Below are 17,103 nucleotides of genomic sequence, written 5' to 3'. Positions count from 1 at the left end.
ACTCGTCCTCTTTTTCGGGTTCTTCTATTTTTATATGATGTTTAAGGTGAGCCTGGAATTTTCTTTATAGTAAACTCCGTATTTACTACCAGTGCTTAATGTTAAACACCAAATGGCTCATAAACTTGTGTTAGTGGCTTAAAGTGAATATGGGATAACCAGCTTCCAACCCTCACTATATCATTTGGTGGAAGATTTTGGAAAGTCAGTTTCACTAAATTAAAATTTAGTTTTTTGTGCCCTGAACAGACTATATTAAGTTTGCCACGAAGTTTGTAACACGCAGATGAAATGTCGGATATCCTATGCAGTAAAATATGGTATTTTTAGACATGTGGTTTTCAAGATGAAATGAAACGCATATAATCTAATGTTATGGCCAAAAATTTAGCTTTATTACAAATATAAGGGTTTGCCATTATGTTTTTAAAAAGATTTCTGGCACGTGACCACCGCGGCTGGTTCGAATAAATTCCAGCCGAGAGGCCTTATTTTCAACCACTTTTTGCAGTAATTGCGGCCGTATGTCAGCAATAACGCGCCGAATATTCACTTCTAAAGTGTCAATTATCTCGGCCTTATCTTCGTAGACAAGTGACTTCACATAATACCAAAAAATATAGTCCAGTGGTCTTGGAAACTACAACACAGGCCCACGATGCGAGGTAATACGTTCACCAAAAGTTTGCTTTAATAAATTGATTGTTTCGTTGGATGTATAGTATGTTAGAACCAAAAATCGTCCACATCAACATCTTCGAATTCAGGCACGAAAACGTCATTAATTATGAATCTATTGCGTTCTCCATTGACTGTAACATTATGACCGGAATAATTTTTGAAGAAAAATGGACCTATGATTCCCTCTACCCATAGAGCACACCAAACAGGGACTTTTTGAGGATGTAACGAAAATTTTGTTTACGGTCTCTTGATGGCCGTTCGGCTTTAATTCTTGCACGAGGTGGATTTTTTAATCTCGCAAACCAAAAACCCGAATTTTTAATATTAAACTTTTTAATGGCATAAAGTTTTTATATCGTTAAACTTTTAAAACTTCTATGTACCATCTATCCAATTAATTTTGAAATGGAAATTTCAAAAGTTATATTTAAAACACTCTCGAGCTATTTTCTAGACTTTGATACTCACGGAGTATCCACATTGGTGTCCAATGTCTTATTTGTTTAAGGGTATCTGAAGAAACCAATTTCAGTGAAGGAACTTCCCTTATATCAGAGTCTGATTCTAACCTAACTCCCGGAGTTAAAATTTTTTTCAGCGTGTAAATTTGTTTTCCTTAAAAATGAAAATCCCCCACAATTCGAAAAAAATCAAGTGTTTTAGCCTCGAGCAAAACGACATAAATGTGAAGATTTCCCCGTTTTTCGAGTGCGCACGCATGTTGAAAAAGAAGCTAATTAAAAAATTCAAATTCAAGTGACTCGTCGAAGGAAGCACAACAAGATGCAGAAGCAGAGAAAGGAGAAAAAACTAAAAACAAAAGACTGGCGTGTGTTCGAAACAAAGCAAAAGCGCAACATATGGTTGCATTATGTGGCCGATGAGTGTGCACTTTATGCGACGCATGTGTGCGTGCGGGGGGGCCGCATTGTTCAGGCGACCGCGCAATGCGCGCTAATGCGTCAAGCACATACACTTGCACGGCCATGCCACAATGCAATTGCAAGACAATGAAATAGCATTGCATACGATGCTATTTGGTGCGCATGCAATGACAACAACACACAGTAAAAGTATGAAGTGAAGAAAGCGCCAACTTCTTCAGCTACTTGCCATTTGCCACTTGTGTTGTCGTCATCAGCTGCTTCTTTTACTTCTTCTGCTCCTCGGTTCCACCGCTTCGTGCCACAATCGAAATGTGTTGCAGGCGCTCTTGTTATAATCAAAAAAACAAAAAACAAAAAAACACTGCAACAACAAATTATAATAAAATAAATTGTTGAGTGCCTTTTTGTAATTTAATTTTTATATTTGTTGTTATTGTTGTTAAGCATTTTCTTTTGTTTCAATCAAGTGCTATTGCTGCGCCTCAATGCAATGTTAAGCATTAAAATAACAACAAGTTTAGTGTCTAAAAGCAAGTGTTCACGAAGTTGGACGTACAATGGGCCAAACCAAGCGGTTTTTGAGTAAAACAATCTTTTTTTTTTTAACATAGTTTTTATATTCAAAAAATATATGCTGATCGTATCACCACTGTTCTAGCTTTCCAAGGGGGTTCTCGTGAGTATCGGCCCCTTAATCTCACCTAACCTATACAGATGGACAAGTTCGGCTCGATTCTCTTTAAATCATCTCCGTGCTGCGAGACTCGGGTTTGACTGTCTGACGATCTGTTGTTCCAAACTCCTGTAAGGCTTGATTACTTAATTTTTTCTAATGGAAAGACCCAAGAAATCTTTTAAGGGACCCCGATATTATCCTTTGGTTTTATAAAATTATCACTTTGTAAATGATCCAAATTATTATGTGCAAATTGATCCCAGCCTATTTTTGAGTCCATTCATCTCGGTAAATTTTGATCTACTTATTGTTTCTTGATCTGTCATGCTTAAATTCTCTTATCTCCTCTCATAAAATTTTGATCTATTATTATTCTAGTAAATTATTCTAGTAAATATTAATCTATCATTCTTGGTCAGTGGTCCGTTGTGATTTAATTTTCTTATAAAACTCCTGTAAAATCCCCTCGAATCGACGCTAAGAGATCGCCAAACAATTATCGGAAGTTTTTAAGAGCTGTCTTGCAAGGTTTTTATGAACCACAATTTGGTACAAGTATATCTGCTTAATTCCGAAGCTAACGGCTATTTATCTGACATCACTAAAACACTCATTGTCCGTTTACCACGGTTTTTACCATCAATTTCCGACATAAAAACCCACTTGTGGTTAACCTGAAGGTCCAATGATACTCGAGTCGATCTAATTGAGTTTTCCGCCGGTTTTAGTGTTTATAAATATTCTTAAAAAATATAGTCTTAGAATCACAGAAAGTTCTAATTAACCATTTCGACAAAACTGAAAATGTTCTCTGCACTTGGGAAGGTTTAACTTGGTCCAAAGTTGATAGAAGTGACCAAACAATCGCAGTGCTGTATTGATAAATTCATTGTTCGTGTTGTGTCAGTAGCGATGACAGCGTTACATAGCAACTGGTGTGCACTGTTACGCCGTCATTGCATTTACATTGTACTTGTACAATGCTCTCAATATGGCAGCTTCTAGAGCAGCGCCTATGGACAGTGGCTAAGTAACAGTAGCAGCGACAGCCGCACCCCCAGTAACATACACGCCGGCATTCGGAGACCCGCATGCTTTCATATAAAATTCATAAAATCGTATCAATATACAAACATATGTTTCTGTATATGTCGATAGGCCTCTTTCTTATTTTATATTTACACACATTTTGCTCTACTGTAGATGTAGCATTCTCGTGAGCTTTTTACAGCTCGCACGCGTATATTCAGGCTTCGCTCTCATTAATTGGACTTACGTAGCGCGCTACCTCGAGCACTCACGCGCTCTTACTCATTTCGATATGTGCACTCATTCTTAGCTTTTCGAAAGTATGCTCTATTAGATTTTTGTAATTGCATTGACTGTACGAAGCCATCGTAGAAAATGCGCCGCTGAAATGCCAAAGCTCCACTCATTATTTTTTGCAAATATTTCAACTCAAAGCTAAATGAGTGCGTTCTCTTACATTTTCATTTGCTGGCATATTGTAGTCTCACAGGAGGGATTTCGGTCGAATCGTGCTTTGAAATAATAGATTTTTTTAAGTTAGATATAAGAGAGATTGCTAAGGTCGGAATTGAAATTAAAATTGGTCCAATATCGGATCTGACTATGAATAAGTAATGATGTTTAGAGGGATACAATATAAATATGTGAACCAAGATACATCACTGTACAATTTATGATATAATTCTATCGATTCAAAATATTTATAAAGAACCGATTTTAAAGAAATTATAATACACTTTTCAGATGCAAGTTTTCAGTTTCTTGTATAAAGTTCCTTAACTGAGGGATCCCATCTTAACCGCTTTGAATTTATTCTCTCAGACAGAGTTTTCAACTGCAATTGAGTTTCCTTGACCGATTTGAGAAGTCTAGGAAGGTAGAACTAAGTCGGAGTCTTTGTTCAAGGATTATTTGAGAAATTTGTTTTGTTAGCACAAAGTTTAACCTTAAATGTTTTGATTATGTTGTAGAAAAGTCTGAGTTTGTATACCGCTCCTTTGAGCTAAGAGTGGATAAGAGCTCAGTTTAAGCGCTTTAACAATCGCTTTAATATTTTTAGAAACAATTTTGTGCCAGTTTGCAAATGTTTGTAATAACTGTTTTATATATTTTTTATACTTCTCTGGTGTTTGTCGCTTTCATTTATTAATTTTCTCTAACTGACGAAAGAAATCGTTTAAAAAACTTTATACTTCTCCCCTCAACATCAAGCTATTAGGGTTTTAATGATCTTCATGCTGGAGATGCTGGCCTTGTGTCTTCTAGAAATCATAAACTCTCTCTCTCTTGGCAGGCGTAGAAGCCCTTGTTTATTTCTTCATGTAATTGATCTATATTTATCTTATTTATTATTATGATACTACAATATTATTTTTACTACTTATATTCCACCATTTAAAGACTTAGTTCTAATTAGCCCCTTTTTACTTTCAGGTATGTACCGTAAAAGTTGTGAACCGAAAGTAAAAGTATGTGTAAGTAAATTTTCTTTCAAGCGACAATGCCAAAAATGGAAAAAGTGAAAGCGGTGATGCTATATATTTCAGTCCGATTGTGTTCTTAGATACGAGAATACCTTACCTTAGGTACCAAAGCCTTTGGTTTATAACAATAATTATAATTGATTAATTTAGTAGCAAACTATTTTTGGATTCACATTATGGTCGTATAATTTTCGAGTGGTATAATGTATAATATAATTATGCAAGAGTGTTATTTTTCGACAAATATAGGGGCTAAAGTTCTCTTAACTGAGAATTGTTTTCTACAAGAGTATATCAGAAGTATCAGAAGTAGGTAGTTTGAATTTGCTTAGTTAGCCTCGAACGCTATTCGGACAAACTTTGTCTAGAGCTTAAGTTAGTATCTCGGTCGAAAATTTAAACACATTTTTATATATTGTATCGTAATTTTTTAAGTTTCAGATATACGTATCTGCATTTCTTAAAGTTTAATCAGAAATTTTTTCCTATCAACTATAAAATTATATATTTGTTAAAAAAATATTTACTACCTCCACACAAAAGTCACCGTACGCTCATTTTCTTCTACGTACTCACTCATACTTTTGAAACACTCAAACAGCAACTCACTTTTTACTCATTCCATCACTCACTTGAGCTAATTGTTATTTTTCGCTCTTTGCTTGCGCTCTCAGCGTACTCATTTTAGTGTGCATTCTAACAGGCGGCCAGTGCCACCTTCGCATCTATGAGCAGTGCCTCGACCCCCACTAGGCCCCCCTTACAGCCAAGCAATGCAGCCATACACCAGCTGCTGCTGCTGCTGCTGCCACTTGCACGCGAACGCCTGTTGTTACTCTTGTTTTCGTTGTAGTTTTTGCATGCATGCAACTTGTTTGTGTTGTTTGGTTGTTGTTGTTTTTGTAATCTTTTTATATATGCAATTATCTCTGCTTCTTCCTTTTCGTGCGCCGCTGAACGCTCAGTGCCACTAGGTTAGTTAGTTAGTTGGGTGCACTCAATCTGCGCTACGTTTTCTGCACAGATAATACTCGTACACACAAAATAACTAAATAAAAGTAGTATTAAACAGATTTGTTGTTTTTTTGTGTTTTTTGTTGGTGATTTTCGTCGCAGCTGCTGGCGATTCGTTCGTGTGGTTTGCCGCTGCCGCGACCGCCACATATACAACGCCACATCGATACGAGTGCGACTGCTTGTTGTTGTTGCTATTGTTATTGTAAATTTTTTGTTGCTGTTGATTTTGTGATTTTTGTTGTTGTTGGTTTTGTGATTTTTCGTTGTAGTTGTTGTTGGGTAAGTAATTGTCTTTGCTTTGGCTACAGCGCTAGAGCAGTGCTCCGTTGTGGAGCTTCATAGTGCCGCAGTTTCATCGACCAGTTGTAGTCGTTCAGTAAATGTGACCGCGTCCAAAAGTGTCTCCAAAATAACGCTCCGCATTAATGTATCAAATGTTTCAATGTGTTATTTGCTATAATCTACATATGTTTTGAAATTTTATACAACAAAGTAAATCATATTTTTAAAAACGTTTTCAAAGCATTTGTGGCAGGCAAGATCAGCGCAAATAAGAGTACACGCAGCAAAAGCGTTGCCATCGTGTTGCCGAAAAGTATGAGTTTTTTTGTTTTTGAAATATGTTAATAAAAAGTCGCTACCTACATACATACATATAAATAAATATTAATAAAAACTGCGTTACATGCACTAACACACACAGAGTTGCATGGAATAAAAGCCAAAAAAAAAATAACGGTAAAAAAGGAAATTGTGTCAGCTGTGGCTTGCCGTGCATTGATTATTGCCAAAGCGAGCAACAGTGTATGAGAGAGATAGAGAGAGAGGTGGGAAGCAGCATGGAAAAACGAGAAGAAGTAGCAGCAGAAGAGGAAATTGACTGTGGCAAATTGAGAGTTGCATACTATTTGTTGCATCTAAATCACAAATTCACCTTCCGCTTGCTCACTCCCACTCTCTTCATTGCCACCTGCACTGCAAGCTAGCGCGTTAATTGCATTCGTTTTGGCGCTTGCAATATGTTGTTGTTATTGTTGTTTCTGTATATTTCTGCTATAATTATAGTTGTATTACAATTTATTGTGTGTTTTTACATCTTTTCGCTAAACACAAAACACTTTTGCATTCAAGTGCAATATTTATTGTAGGTACAGTGAAAACTCGTTACTTCAAACGAGTCGCAATTTTTGCAGGCTACAGTGTTTATAAAATGCGTAAAACTTATTAAACTAGTAACAGTTTGTTGTATAAAACTTTTAAAGAGTATTGCTGCCTCTGCTAATGATTAATGATTATTAGAAAAACACAGACGGTATTTTGAAATATTAAATTAAATAAAAAATTTCGAAACTTATATACATTTAGTTGATATAATTTAATATTGCAATATAATTAAGAACACAGTTTAACTTAAAGTTATCGATAATTTTATTTAAATTGGAATTTGTAGAGTAATCAATTATTAAAATTTCAATACAAATTCACTTTAACTAATGTATATTATAGTTCACTTGAACGTTATCGATACTTATATAAGAAGTATTGATAGTTATCGGATTTTTTTATTTGCGATTGTATTTTGAATATATCGATAACTTAATTCAAAATAAAAAATCAAAAGTTTTCAACGATTATATAGGTATATACAATTGGCTATAGCGCATATTTTAGCTTTTAAAAATATTTTTTTAAAGGAGCATTAAATGTTTTTTAGAATGTTTCTTAAAAGCTATTAAGAATATTGCATTATTTTACACATTGTTCTTTCTTTGCTACTGTGTTAGTCAATACATGATATTACAGTATTGTTTTTTCTCTTTCAAAAATACACATTGCATTGTTGCACTATATTTTCGATAACCTATTTAAGTTATATTTGAGTTATTGCAATGTTTATCGATAATTAAAACACAGTTTTATATGAAATTTGCTAAAATATGTTGCTATTAGAAAAATAGAGGGTTTTGTTCTACTGTTCAAAAAATTCTCAAGAAATTTCATCGATAACATCGATCTTAAGTTTTAAAGTACCATTGCATAGATTATGACTAATTCTCGTTTTAATCTTTTGTCAACAAATTTTGTTGCAAATCGATAGTTTTGAATGCTACTTTTAAAAATTTTTAAATCGACATACATTTTTAAGGTTAATGGCGATAAATTAAGTTATTAATAATCATTTATTTATAGTTTAACTATTAATTATAACATAATCTGTCTCTTTGCTGTTTTACAATCAGAATACAAAGAAGTACTTACATTGTACATACTTTAATCGTATATTTTGAATTAAATACGGTCTCGTTTTTGAAATGCAAAGTCAGAATTATTCCTAAAAGATATATCGATAATAATATCTTCTTGAAGTAAATTCGATAGCGCTCCACCAATAGTTGTTTGCATTTTCACCAATTGACACAGTAAAATATTTTGGGTTCGATTTCTTATCGGAAAATATATTTATACCATGAACAGCAACACCCAGAAGTAAAGACGTGAAAACCCCTATATACATATATAAATGATGGGCGTAACGAGCTGCGTCGATTTAGCCATGTCCGTCTATCTCTATACATTTGTGAACTAGACCGTCAGTTTTTGAGATATCGATCTGAAATTTTGCACACGTCCTTTCCTCTTCAAGAAGCTGCTCATTTGTTGGAACCGCCGCTATTGGAATTCTATATTGTAGCATATAGCTGTCATGCAAACTCACGTCCTCGTATAGAAAACTTTTTCATTGCCAAGGTATCCTAACGAAATTTTAAATGTATGATTTTTCATAGCAAGGCTACAATCTCCATACAGATCGGTCTACTGTTGCATATAGCTGCCATACAACTGACCGATCACACTCGAGTCCTTTTACGGAAAATTCTTTTACTTGTTAAGATTTCTTTACGAAATTTGGCATAGCATATTATCTAAAGTATCTCTATAATCTTCGAAGAAATTGTTCAGATCGAACAACTATAGCATATAGCTGCCATACTATCTGTTTGGTCAAACTATAATTCTCAAACGAAAATATCTTTTATTTGTCAAAGTATTTTCATGAAAGTTGGCACAGATTATTATCCCAGGCAACTGTGCAAATCTGGTAACAAATTGTTCAGATCGGACCACTAGATCTTATAGCTGTCGTACAAACTGATCGATCAAAATCAAGTCGCTGTATGGAAAACTTTTTTTTGAAGAAGTAGCTTCAAAAAATTTGGGATGAGTTATTGTCCAAGGCAACGGTACAATCTCCAAAGAAATGTTGATCGAGTCAATGTAAGCACATGGTTGTCATAAAAATTGAACGATCAAGTATGGAAACTTTTTATACTCTCGCAACCTATTGCTACAGAGTATAATAGTTTTGTTCACCTAAGGGTTGTTTGTATCACCTAAAACTAATCGAGTTAGATATAGGGTTATATATATATAAATGATCAGGATGAAGAGACGAGTTGAAATCCGGGTGACTGTCTGTCCGTCCGTCCGTCCGTCCGTGCAAGCTCTAACTTGAGTAAAAATTGAGATATCTTTATGAAACTTGGTAGACATGTTTCTTGGTACCGTGAGACGGTTGGTATTGCAGATGGGCGTAATCGGACCACTGCCACGCCCACAAAACGCCATTAATCCAAAACAAATAACTTGCCATAACTAAGCTCCGCAATAAGATACAAGACTGTTATATGGTACACAGGATCACATTAGGGAGGGGCATCTGCAGTTAAAACTTTTTTTTAAAAAGTGGGCGTGGTCCCGCCTCTAATAGGTTTAATGTGCATATCTCCTAAACCGCTAATGCTATAATAACAAAATTCACTGGAAGCAAATGTTTTTAGCATTTCTATTGACGGTGTGAAAATAGTTGAAATCGGGTGGCAACTCTGCCCACTCCCCATATAACGGTACTGTTAAAAACTACTAAAAGCGCGATAAATCAAGCACTAAATACGTCAGAGACATTAAATTTTATCTCTGAGATGGTATAAGATGACTTTATAGGAACCGCGTTCAAAATTAGACAGTGGGCGTGGCACAGCCCACTTTTAGGTGAAAACCCATATCTTGAGATCTGCTTAACCGATTTCAACCAAATTCGGTGCATAACGTTCTTTTCATGTTTCTATGTCATAGTGAAAATGGGCGAAATCGGATTACAACCACGCCTATTTTCCATATGACACCATTTTTAATACCACTTGATTCTTTCACTTTCCACTATGCAAATCAAGCAACAATGATTATATCGGCGTAAAACTTTGCGTGAATAATACGTTTAAAGTATGCCACCTTGTGACCAAAAATTATCTAAATCGAACCAAAACTGTTCAAGCCCCTAGGTACTGAATATGTGGACCCCAGTGCCTATAGTTGACCTTCTACCGAAAATATCAGTCAATCCACAAAGAAATCTCAAACGAGTATACCATTTGACTTTGAGAGAGTATAAAATGTTCGGTTACATCCGAACTTAGCCCTTCCTTACTTGTTTATTTGTGAAAAGTGTTATAAGTAGCTTCTGTGCAACCGAAGTTACATTTTTTTCTTGCTTAGTTTCAAAAGGATTATTCAATTTAATGCATTTTATAAAAATATACACATGTATGTTTCTATATTTGTATATATGTACAATACATATACCATACATATATGTATATGTATTGCCACCTAAGCTTTTTTCTATTACTACTTTTTTACTACCTTCGTGGCAGCACGCGATTCGTGAATGATTTCACAAAAAGAAAATTGATATGTATATCAATAAAACGAAAAAAAATCATTTATTTTATGTACATATATACATATACACATATGTACATGTATAGATATATTTTGTAACAGGTGAAAAAATTGTGAAGAATCAAAGCAGAATCTAGCGACTCAACGTCGCACTGATCAATCGCAATGGCAATCGGCGTGTTGTGGCAACTATCTTTGTAACTAAATAGCTAATAACACGCGCGGCGAATAACTACAACACGACGAAATGATTGTTGTAAAATTATAAACTTAAATGTGTGCATGTATGTGTGTAATATTCATAGCTGTAGACTCTACGTAACCGATTGCTGCAATTTTGGTGAATTTCGCAAAAAAATTCCAATTAAAAGCTGGCACGAATTTTTCGAAAATGGTTTGCGAAAGAAAATATAAAAAATTTGTGAAATGTATAATTAAATAAAAATTTTAAAATATAAAAGAAAAAATGTATTAATTGAATTAATGCGAAAAATTAAAAAGAAAGAATAGTAAAAATAAAATTAACTAATCAAAAAGAAAAAATTTAAAAAGAAAAAGTAAAAAAAAATTTTATGTATTAAGAAAAAATTATTTACTAAATAATCATCAGAGTGTTGCTTAAAGAAACACTTTCGCAAAATTTATTTTTTCAGCCAAAATCATACCACAGCCGCTAGCAGACTTAAGTATTTATTTATTACGAAATCAAAAAGGAAAGAAAGAAAAAATCGTTCAATTGAATTTCTGTTTCACATTTTCGTTTTTAATTTATTTATTTTACATTTTTTGTGATTTTTTTTTGTTGTTGATTTTTGGAAACACTTTGCCTATCGTACATTGACCCACATATGGCGATGCTTTAACACACATATTTCGTACAGATGCATATATATATATGTATATGTGTATGTGTGTGTGTTCGCATCACATCCATAACTGCACATTTATTTATTTGGCGCGGTGCGGTTCGGCGCGTCCCGTCGCGGCATCATAAAAGCGTCGCCAAGTGACAGCGGCTGGCAACACGAAGCGCTCCAATTGTTGCCACGGTGCTGCTGTTTTTGCCGGATTGACTGGGTGCCCGGCTGCCACCATATACATACATCGTATTATATATGCATGAATGTATAGTGTATATGTGTGTGCTTGGGTAAACGCTGTCGAAGGGGTGCTGTTGCCAGCCAACATAATGAGCACATTGCCACGAACTTTCTCGAATACTCGAAGCTCAATGGGGCTACACAAACCGACATACACTTCTGCGTTATGTTGAAAAGTGGTACGAAATTTCATGGCGTTCTTTTGCTCTCGGTTTTATGCAATATTTTTGCATTCAATTGATTTATTCATTTATTGTTGCTTTTAGGGATGTCAAGTTGAGTTTTCAGAAAGGCTATACATGCAGTTTTGATTGAAGCAAAGATTATATATTACTAAAGGATATTTAAGAAATTGAGAAGTCGTTAGATTTTGATGTACATATGCTTTATCTTTATCTTTCTTTATCTTTATATATATATCTTTCTTTGTCTTTAACTTTGCTTTTGTCTTTATTTTTCATCTTTCTCGTCATATTTATCGCTATTTTTATTTTTATCCTCATATTTATCTTTACGTGACTTATCATAGACATCTACTTACCTTATTCTAGCCTGGGGAGCAGTTTCTCCACAGAATTTACAAATGTTTATACCCGCCACTATTTGTCTTAAACTACTTCCGTCCTATACAATTTTTTCGGAAAAGTATCTACTTGCCACCACCCAAAATCTGAAGTCATCAAAAATTCAAACTACGTACAGCACTACTTTGCGCAAAATTAACGCATTAGCTCATAATTATCTAATTGCCGAACTAATTATGAATTTTCATGACGCTTTCATCTTGTTTCCTCACTTAAGACGCACACAAGGACACAAATTTTGTTCGTGTATAGTAAGTCTGTGTTTGCGTGTGATTATGTTATGAATTATTTGATGCCACCTTTCCCTCTTGACACTTTCAAAACTTATTGTCACATAATTTCGTGATATTTTATTTGCTTATTTTTTTTGCCTTTTGTTGTAAAAGTTACAAGTGTGCTTAATGCAAAATCGCTTGACAACACAGCAGCCAAGTAGCCGAGGCGGCAGGCATATTTGGCAAACATATATTGGCTAAAAGAAAATTCAAAGCATGTGGAGTGAATGCATGTGTGGTTTGTGTATTGATGCTTGAGACGATATGAATTGTTTTTTTTTAATACAACAACAATAACAAGGCAAGCGCAAAAGCAAATGAATTTTGTAGCGGAGCGATATTACAATTTATGATTCATTTGAAAATGCAATATGAAGAGAACAACTAATATAAAAAATAATTAAATAGAAATATTTAAAAAATGTAAATATAAAATATATGAAATTACATACATTATGGAAAAATTAAGAAATAATATAGAAAAAAACAGGTATTTTTAAAATTTTTTTTTTGAGAAAACTGAAAAAAAATCAAAAATTAATTAAATTAAATTAAGTGCAACAAAATTCAGGTATTACTCAATTTTAGCAGAAAATTATTATAAATATTTAATAATAGCATTTAAAGTAGAAAAAACCGAAATGTTTAAAAATCTGAATATAATAAATAAAAAGCAATAAAAAAGATAAAATTAAAAGACATTGAAAAAAGTTACATATATAAAAACAACAATAAACAAAAACGTTGACTTTGGCTGTGACGAAGCTATAATACCCTTCACAGGCATATAAAAGGGTATAAAAGATCTGTATCTTGATTTTGATCGAACAGCTTGTATGGCAACTATACGCTATAATTGTTCGATCTGAACAATTTGTTCGAAGGTTGTAGCATTGTCTTACATAATAATTTGTGCAAAATTTTGACAAATAAAAAACTTTACCATACAAGCACTTGGCTTTGATCGTTCAATTTGCTTATAGCGCTATAGTTGTCTGATCGAAACGCTTTTTTCGAAAATTGTAGCGTTGCTTCGGATAATAATATGTTTCAAATTTTTTAAAGATATCTCGCCAAATTAAAAGGTTTTGAAAACAAGAGCTTGATTCCGATTGTTTAGTTTGTATGGCAGCTGTACGCCATAGTGACCCGATCTGAACAATTTTTTCGGAGTTTGTAGCGCAACCTTGGATAATAATTTGTGCTTACTTTTGGGAAGATACTTTGATAAAATATAAAAGAGTTTTCCATACAAGGACTTGAGTTTGATCGCTCAGTTGTATGGAAGCTATATGCGGAAAATGTGGAATCAATTAAAAATATAATAAAATATTTTAAAACTCATAAATGTAAATGTTATTAAATTAAAATAGCTTTAAAAAAGTATAATAATTTTCTGAAAAAATAAAAAAAATTATAAATAATAAAATAGACTGATAAAAAGGTTTAATATTTAATAATAATTAATTAAAAAATAATAATATCGAGAATAATAAATTACTTACAAAAAATAAAGATAATATCAAAGTAAAAATAAAAATGTATGCAAATAAATTGAAATTTTGTGTACGAAAAAAAATTTTGAAACATATTTCAGAGCATAAACAACTCAAAAACTTTGTTAAATACAAAATAGCAACAACATTACCAGAAAATATTCTAACATAAACTCAATAAAAATTTAAAGTGAGATTAAAAAAAATATATGTTAGTTACAAAAACTACAGCAAATATTTGTAAAAATTAAAAAGAAAAATCTGAAGTAGAAGAGAAACCGCAAACGAAATCAACATTGAACAAGTTAAGGTGTCACCGAACAGTAAAAGCGCAATTACAAGGAAAAATATAATCAAATCGGAAGTAAAAGCCAACAGCAGCCGCAAGGAAGATAAAAAGTAGAAATCAACTAAGAGAAAAACCAGCGAAAAAGCGACAAGCTAGTTAGTTAGTGAAAAGCGACGAAAGCAACAACAAAAAGCACAAAAAAGGAAAAAAGTTTATAGCGCTCACGAGAGAGTAGCAAATGTGCTAGCAGCCAATAACTAAAAACAATAATAACAACAACAAACGCTGAAAGCACTCAAACGGTTCGTTGATTTGCCGACCAAATCGAATTCTTCGCTGTTTGCCACAGGCCCAATTGACGCTGCACCACGCGCGATTCACAACAGACAGTCCATCTGTCAGTTAGTCAATCAATCAGTATATCTGCAAGCCTAACAGTCAGCGAGCCAACGGTGAGCAACAGGAGCACCGCCGTTGCGCCACCAGCCAAGCCAACGCTTACCAAAAGCGCTGCGCCGCCAAAGCAAGCAAACAAACAAATAAACAAACCAACAGTGTTGCACTTAATTAACTTTCGTGTTGTTGTACATGCCATAGGCGCGCGTGTGTGCGTGTGTAGTTTTTGTGTTGAACACGAGAAATTTCCAAACAAAAGGCATACCTACAAACATACATATACATATATACAGATATAGTGTTGAAGAGCGCCCCCACTAACGTGTAACGGTAACATAGCCATTAGCGAATTTTCGACATTCCAGTTACGGACGAAGCCAACAACAACAAACAAACAAAAAAAGTTTGTGCTTGGAAGCGTTTGAAGTTGCAACAGTAGTTATTGACAATAAAAAAAACACAATATCAGCAACATAGCAACAGTTTGTTTGTAATTACAATAACAACATCACCGTCTGCTGTAACCAACAAAAGCGCACCTATGATACCGGGAACTTGGTTTGCAACCCACTATGCACAGGTGATTTAGTAAACATATTTGTATATAAAGCATATATATCTTACGATAATACATAAGAATTTATTATATATATATATATAAATCTGTAGCCAAATATAGTCCAGTGATTTCAAATCTTAAATTTTTCAAGCCATACTTTAAACTAAGTACATTCAATTATTTTTTCACATTTCAAATCTGCTATCCGAAAGTTAAATTTTTAGTTTTCACTAATTTTTCATATTTCGCAAAACACTAAAAAAAATAGCATTTGCTTAGAAATTTGTAATTTTCAACTGTTGAGAAATTTTATTAATTTTCAACTATTGAGAAATTTATAAATATAAAGTGTTGCGAAATTTCTAAATTTCAACTGTTGAGAAATTTTTAATTTTCAACTGTTGAGAAATTTTTATATATCAAAAGTTAAAAAATTTGCAATTCTCAATGGTTGAGAAAATTATAATTATCAAATGTTGAGAAAGCTGTAATTTTCAACTGTTGAGAAATTTGAAATTATCATTTATTGAAAAATTTAAAATTTTCAACTGTTGCGAAATTTGTAATTTTCAGCTATTGAGAAATTTATAAATATAAAGTGTTGCGAAATCTGTAAATTTCAACTGTTGAGAAATTTTCAACGGTTGAAAAATTTATAATTATCAAGTACTGAAAAATTTGTAATTATTAAGTGTTAAGAAATTTGCACTAATCAACTGTTGAGAACCTTGTGATTTTTAACTGTTGAGAAAGGAATTCATGGTTCTCAAGTTGGTTCTTAATTTCGAATAGGTTAAAATCCAATCATTACAAAAAATAATAATAATTCTCTCCCATCTTTTTAATTTTTAAATCATTTGTTATAACATGCCAGCTGTTGAGAAAATTGTTATACTCTAACGGCTTTACTATTGAGAACTGTTTCGTTCTCAAATTAATATTCAGTGTTTTAACAGAACTAAGACCTCGGAATGTGTACATACATGCAATCACATAAGTACAGTATTTATTCCAAAATTCAAATTGTTGAGAAAATGAACATTCTCAATCTGTTACGCAATATTAAATTGCGCAGTTTTCAATTATTAGCAGATTTATGGTTATCAAATCTGTGCATTGTTTCTTTTTTTTACCTAAATTTCTTCTTACTCATATTGGTTAAAATTTTTCTTATTCTCAAATATGATATTTACATACATATTTTAGTTATTATCCAAGACAGCGTATAATTTTTCGAAAAAATGTTCAGTTCAAGTCACTATAGCATATATGTACATAGCTGCCATACAAACTGACCGATCAAAATCAAATTATTGTATGGAAATTTTTTTATTTGTGAAGTGTATTATAGTCAACTTTTTTTCTTGTTCATTTGTTAAAACTGATCGAACTACAAGTACATAAATTATAATTATTATATTTAAAAACTATTTTTCAAAATTATATAGTTCATTATATATTAAAAACTGAATTGGTTACAAACTAGGCTATGGCTAGTTAAATAATCATGCATTCTTTTATAGCCTACTGTAGTTAAAATTTGTAATATGAAGAAACGTGTGACATATATATTACAGTTGATAGCATGGATTTACGAAATAGATAGCTACCGATTAGTATACTGATTTGACATTTAATTTTGTTACTTCAGACCTTTTTATAGGACATCATTTATAAAGTACATGTACATGACCGCCTACATATGTAGAATTGCGCATAAATATTTACAAGCTGCTATGCTAAATCCTACAGAAGTCAGTGTATTAGCATATCCAACATGGCGTATACGTTACTTCGCCAGAGCACATGCTTTGCTGTCCTTATGCGTTTGTGTATATTTACTTTTATCACTTCCTGTTTGTTGTTGCTATTTCAACACCCTTTTGC

At 33.1% G+C, this 17,103-nt stretch overlaps 1 protein-coding gene across 2 annotated transcripts in view; it reads left to right on the top strand.

Annotated features, from left to right (window-relative positions):
* Positions 1-17,103, top strand: part of LOC106623366 (terminal nucleotidyltransferase 5C) — a 252,625-nt gene that overhangs the window by 112,593 nt on the left and 122,929 nt on the right. The window contains exons 1-2 of one of the 2 annotated variants that reach the window (XM_070109301.1): positions 6,156-6,372; positions 14,113-15,237. The exons of the other annotated variant lie outside the window; for it this stretch is intronic. Coding sequence (XP_069965402.1) covers positions 15,199-15,237 — 39 coding nt within the window. The 5' untranslated portion in view covers positions 6,156-6,372; positions 14,113-15,198. Of the gene's footprint in view, positions 1-6,155; positions 6,373-14,112; positions 15,238-17,103 lie in introns of those variants that run through there. 2 annotated transcript variants of the gene reach the window in all.

The sequence above is a fragment of the Bactrocera oleae genome, chromosome 4 (genome assembly GCF_042242935.1).
Source record: "Bactrocera oleae isolate idBacOlea1 chromosome 4, idBacOlea1, whole genome shotgun sequence".
NCBI lineage: Eukaryota > Metazoa > Arthropoda > Insecta > Diptera > Tephritidae > Bactrocera > Bactrocera oleae.
This window is presented reverse-complemented; position numbering and strand designations above follow the sequence as displayed.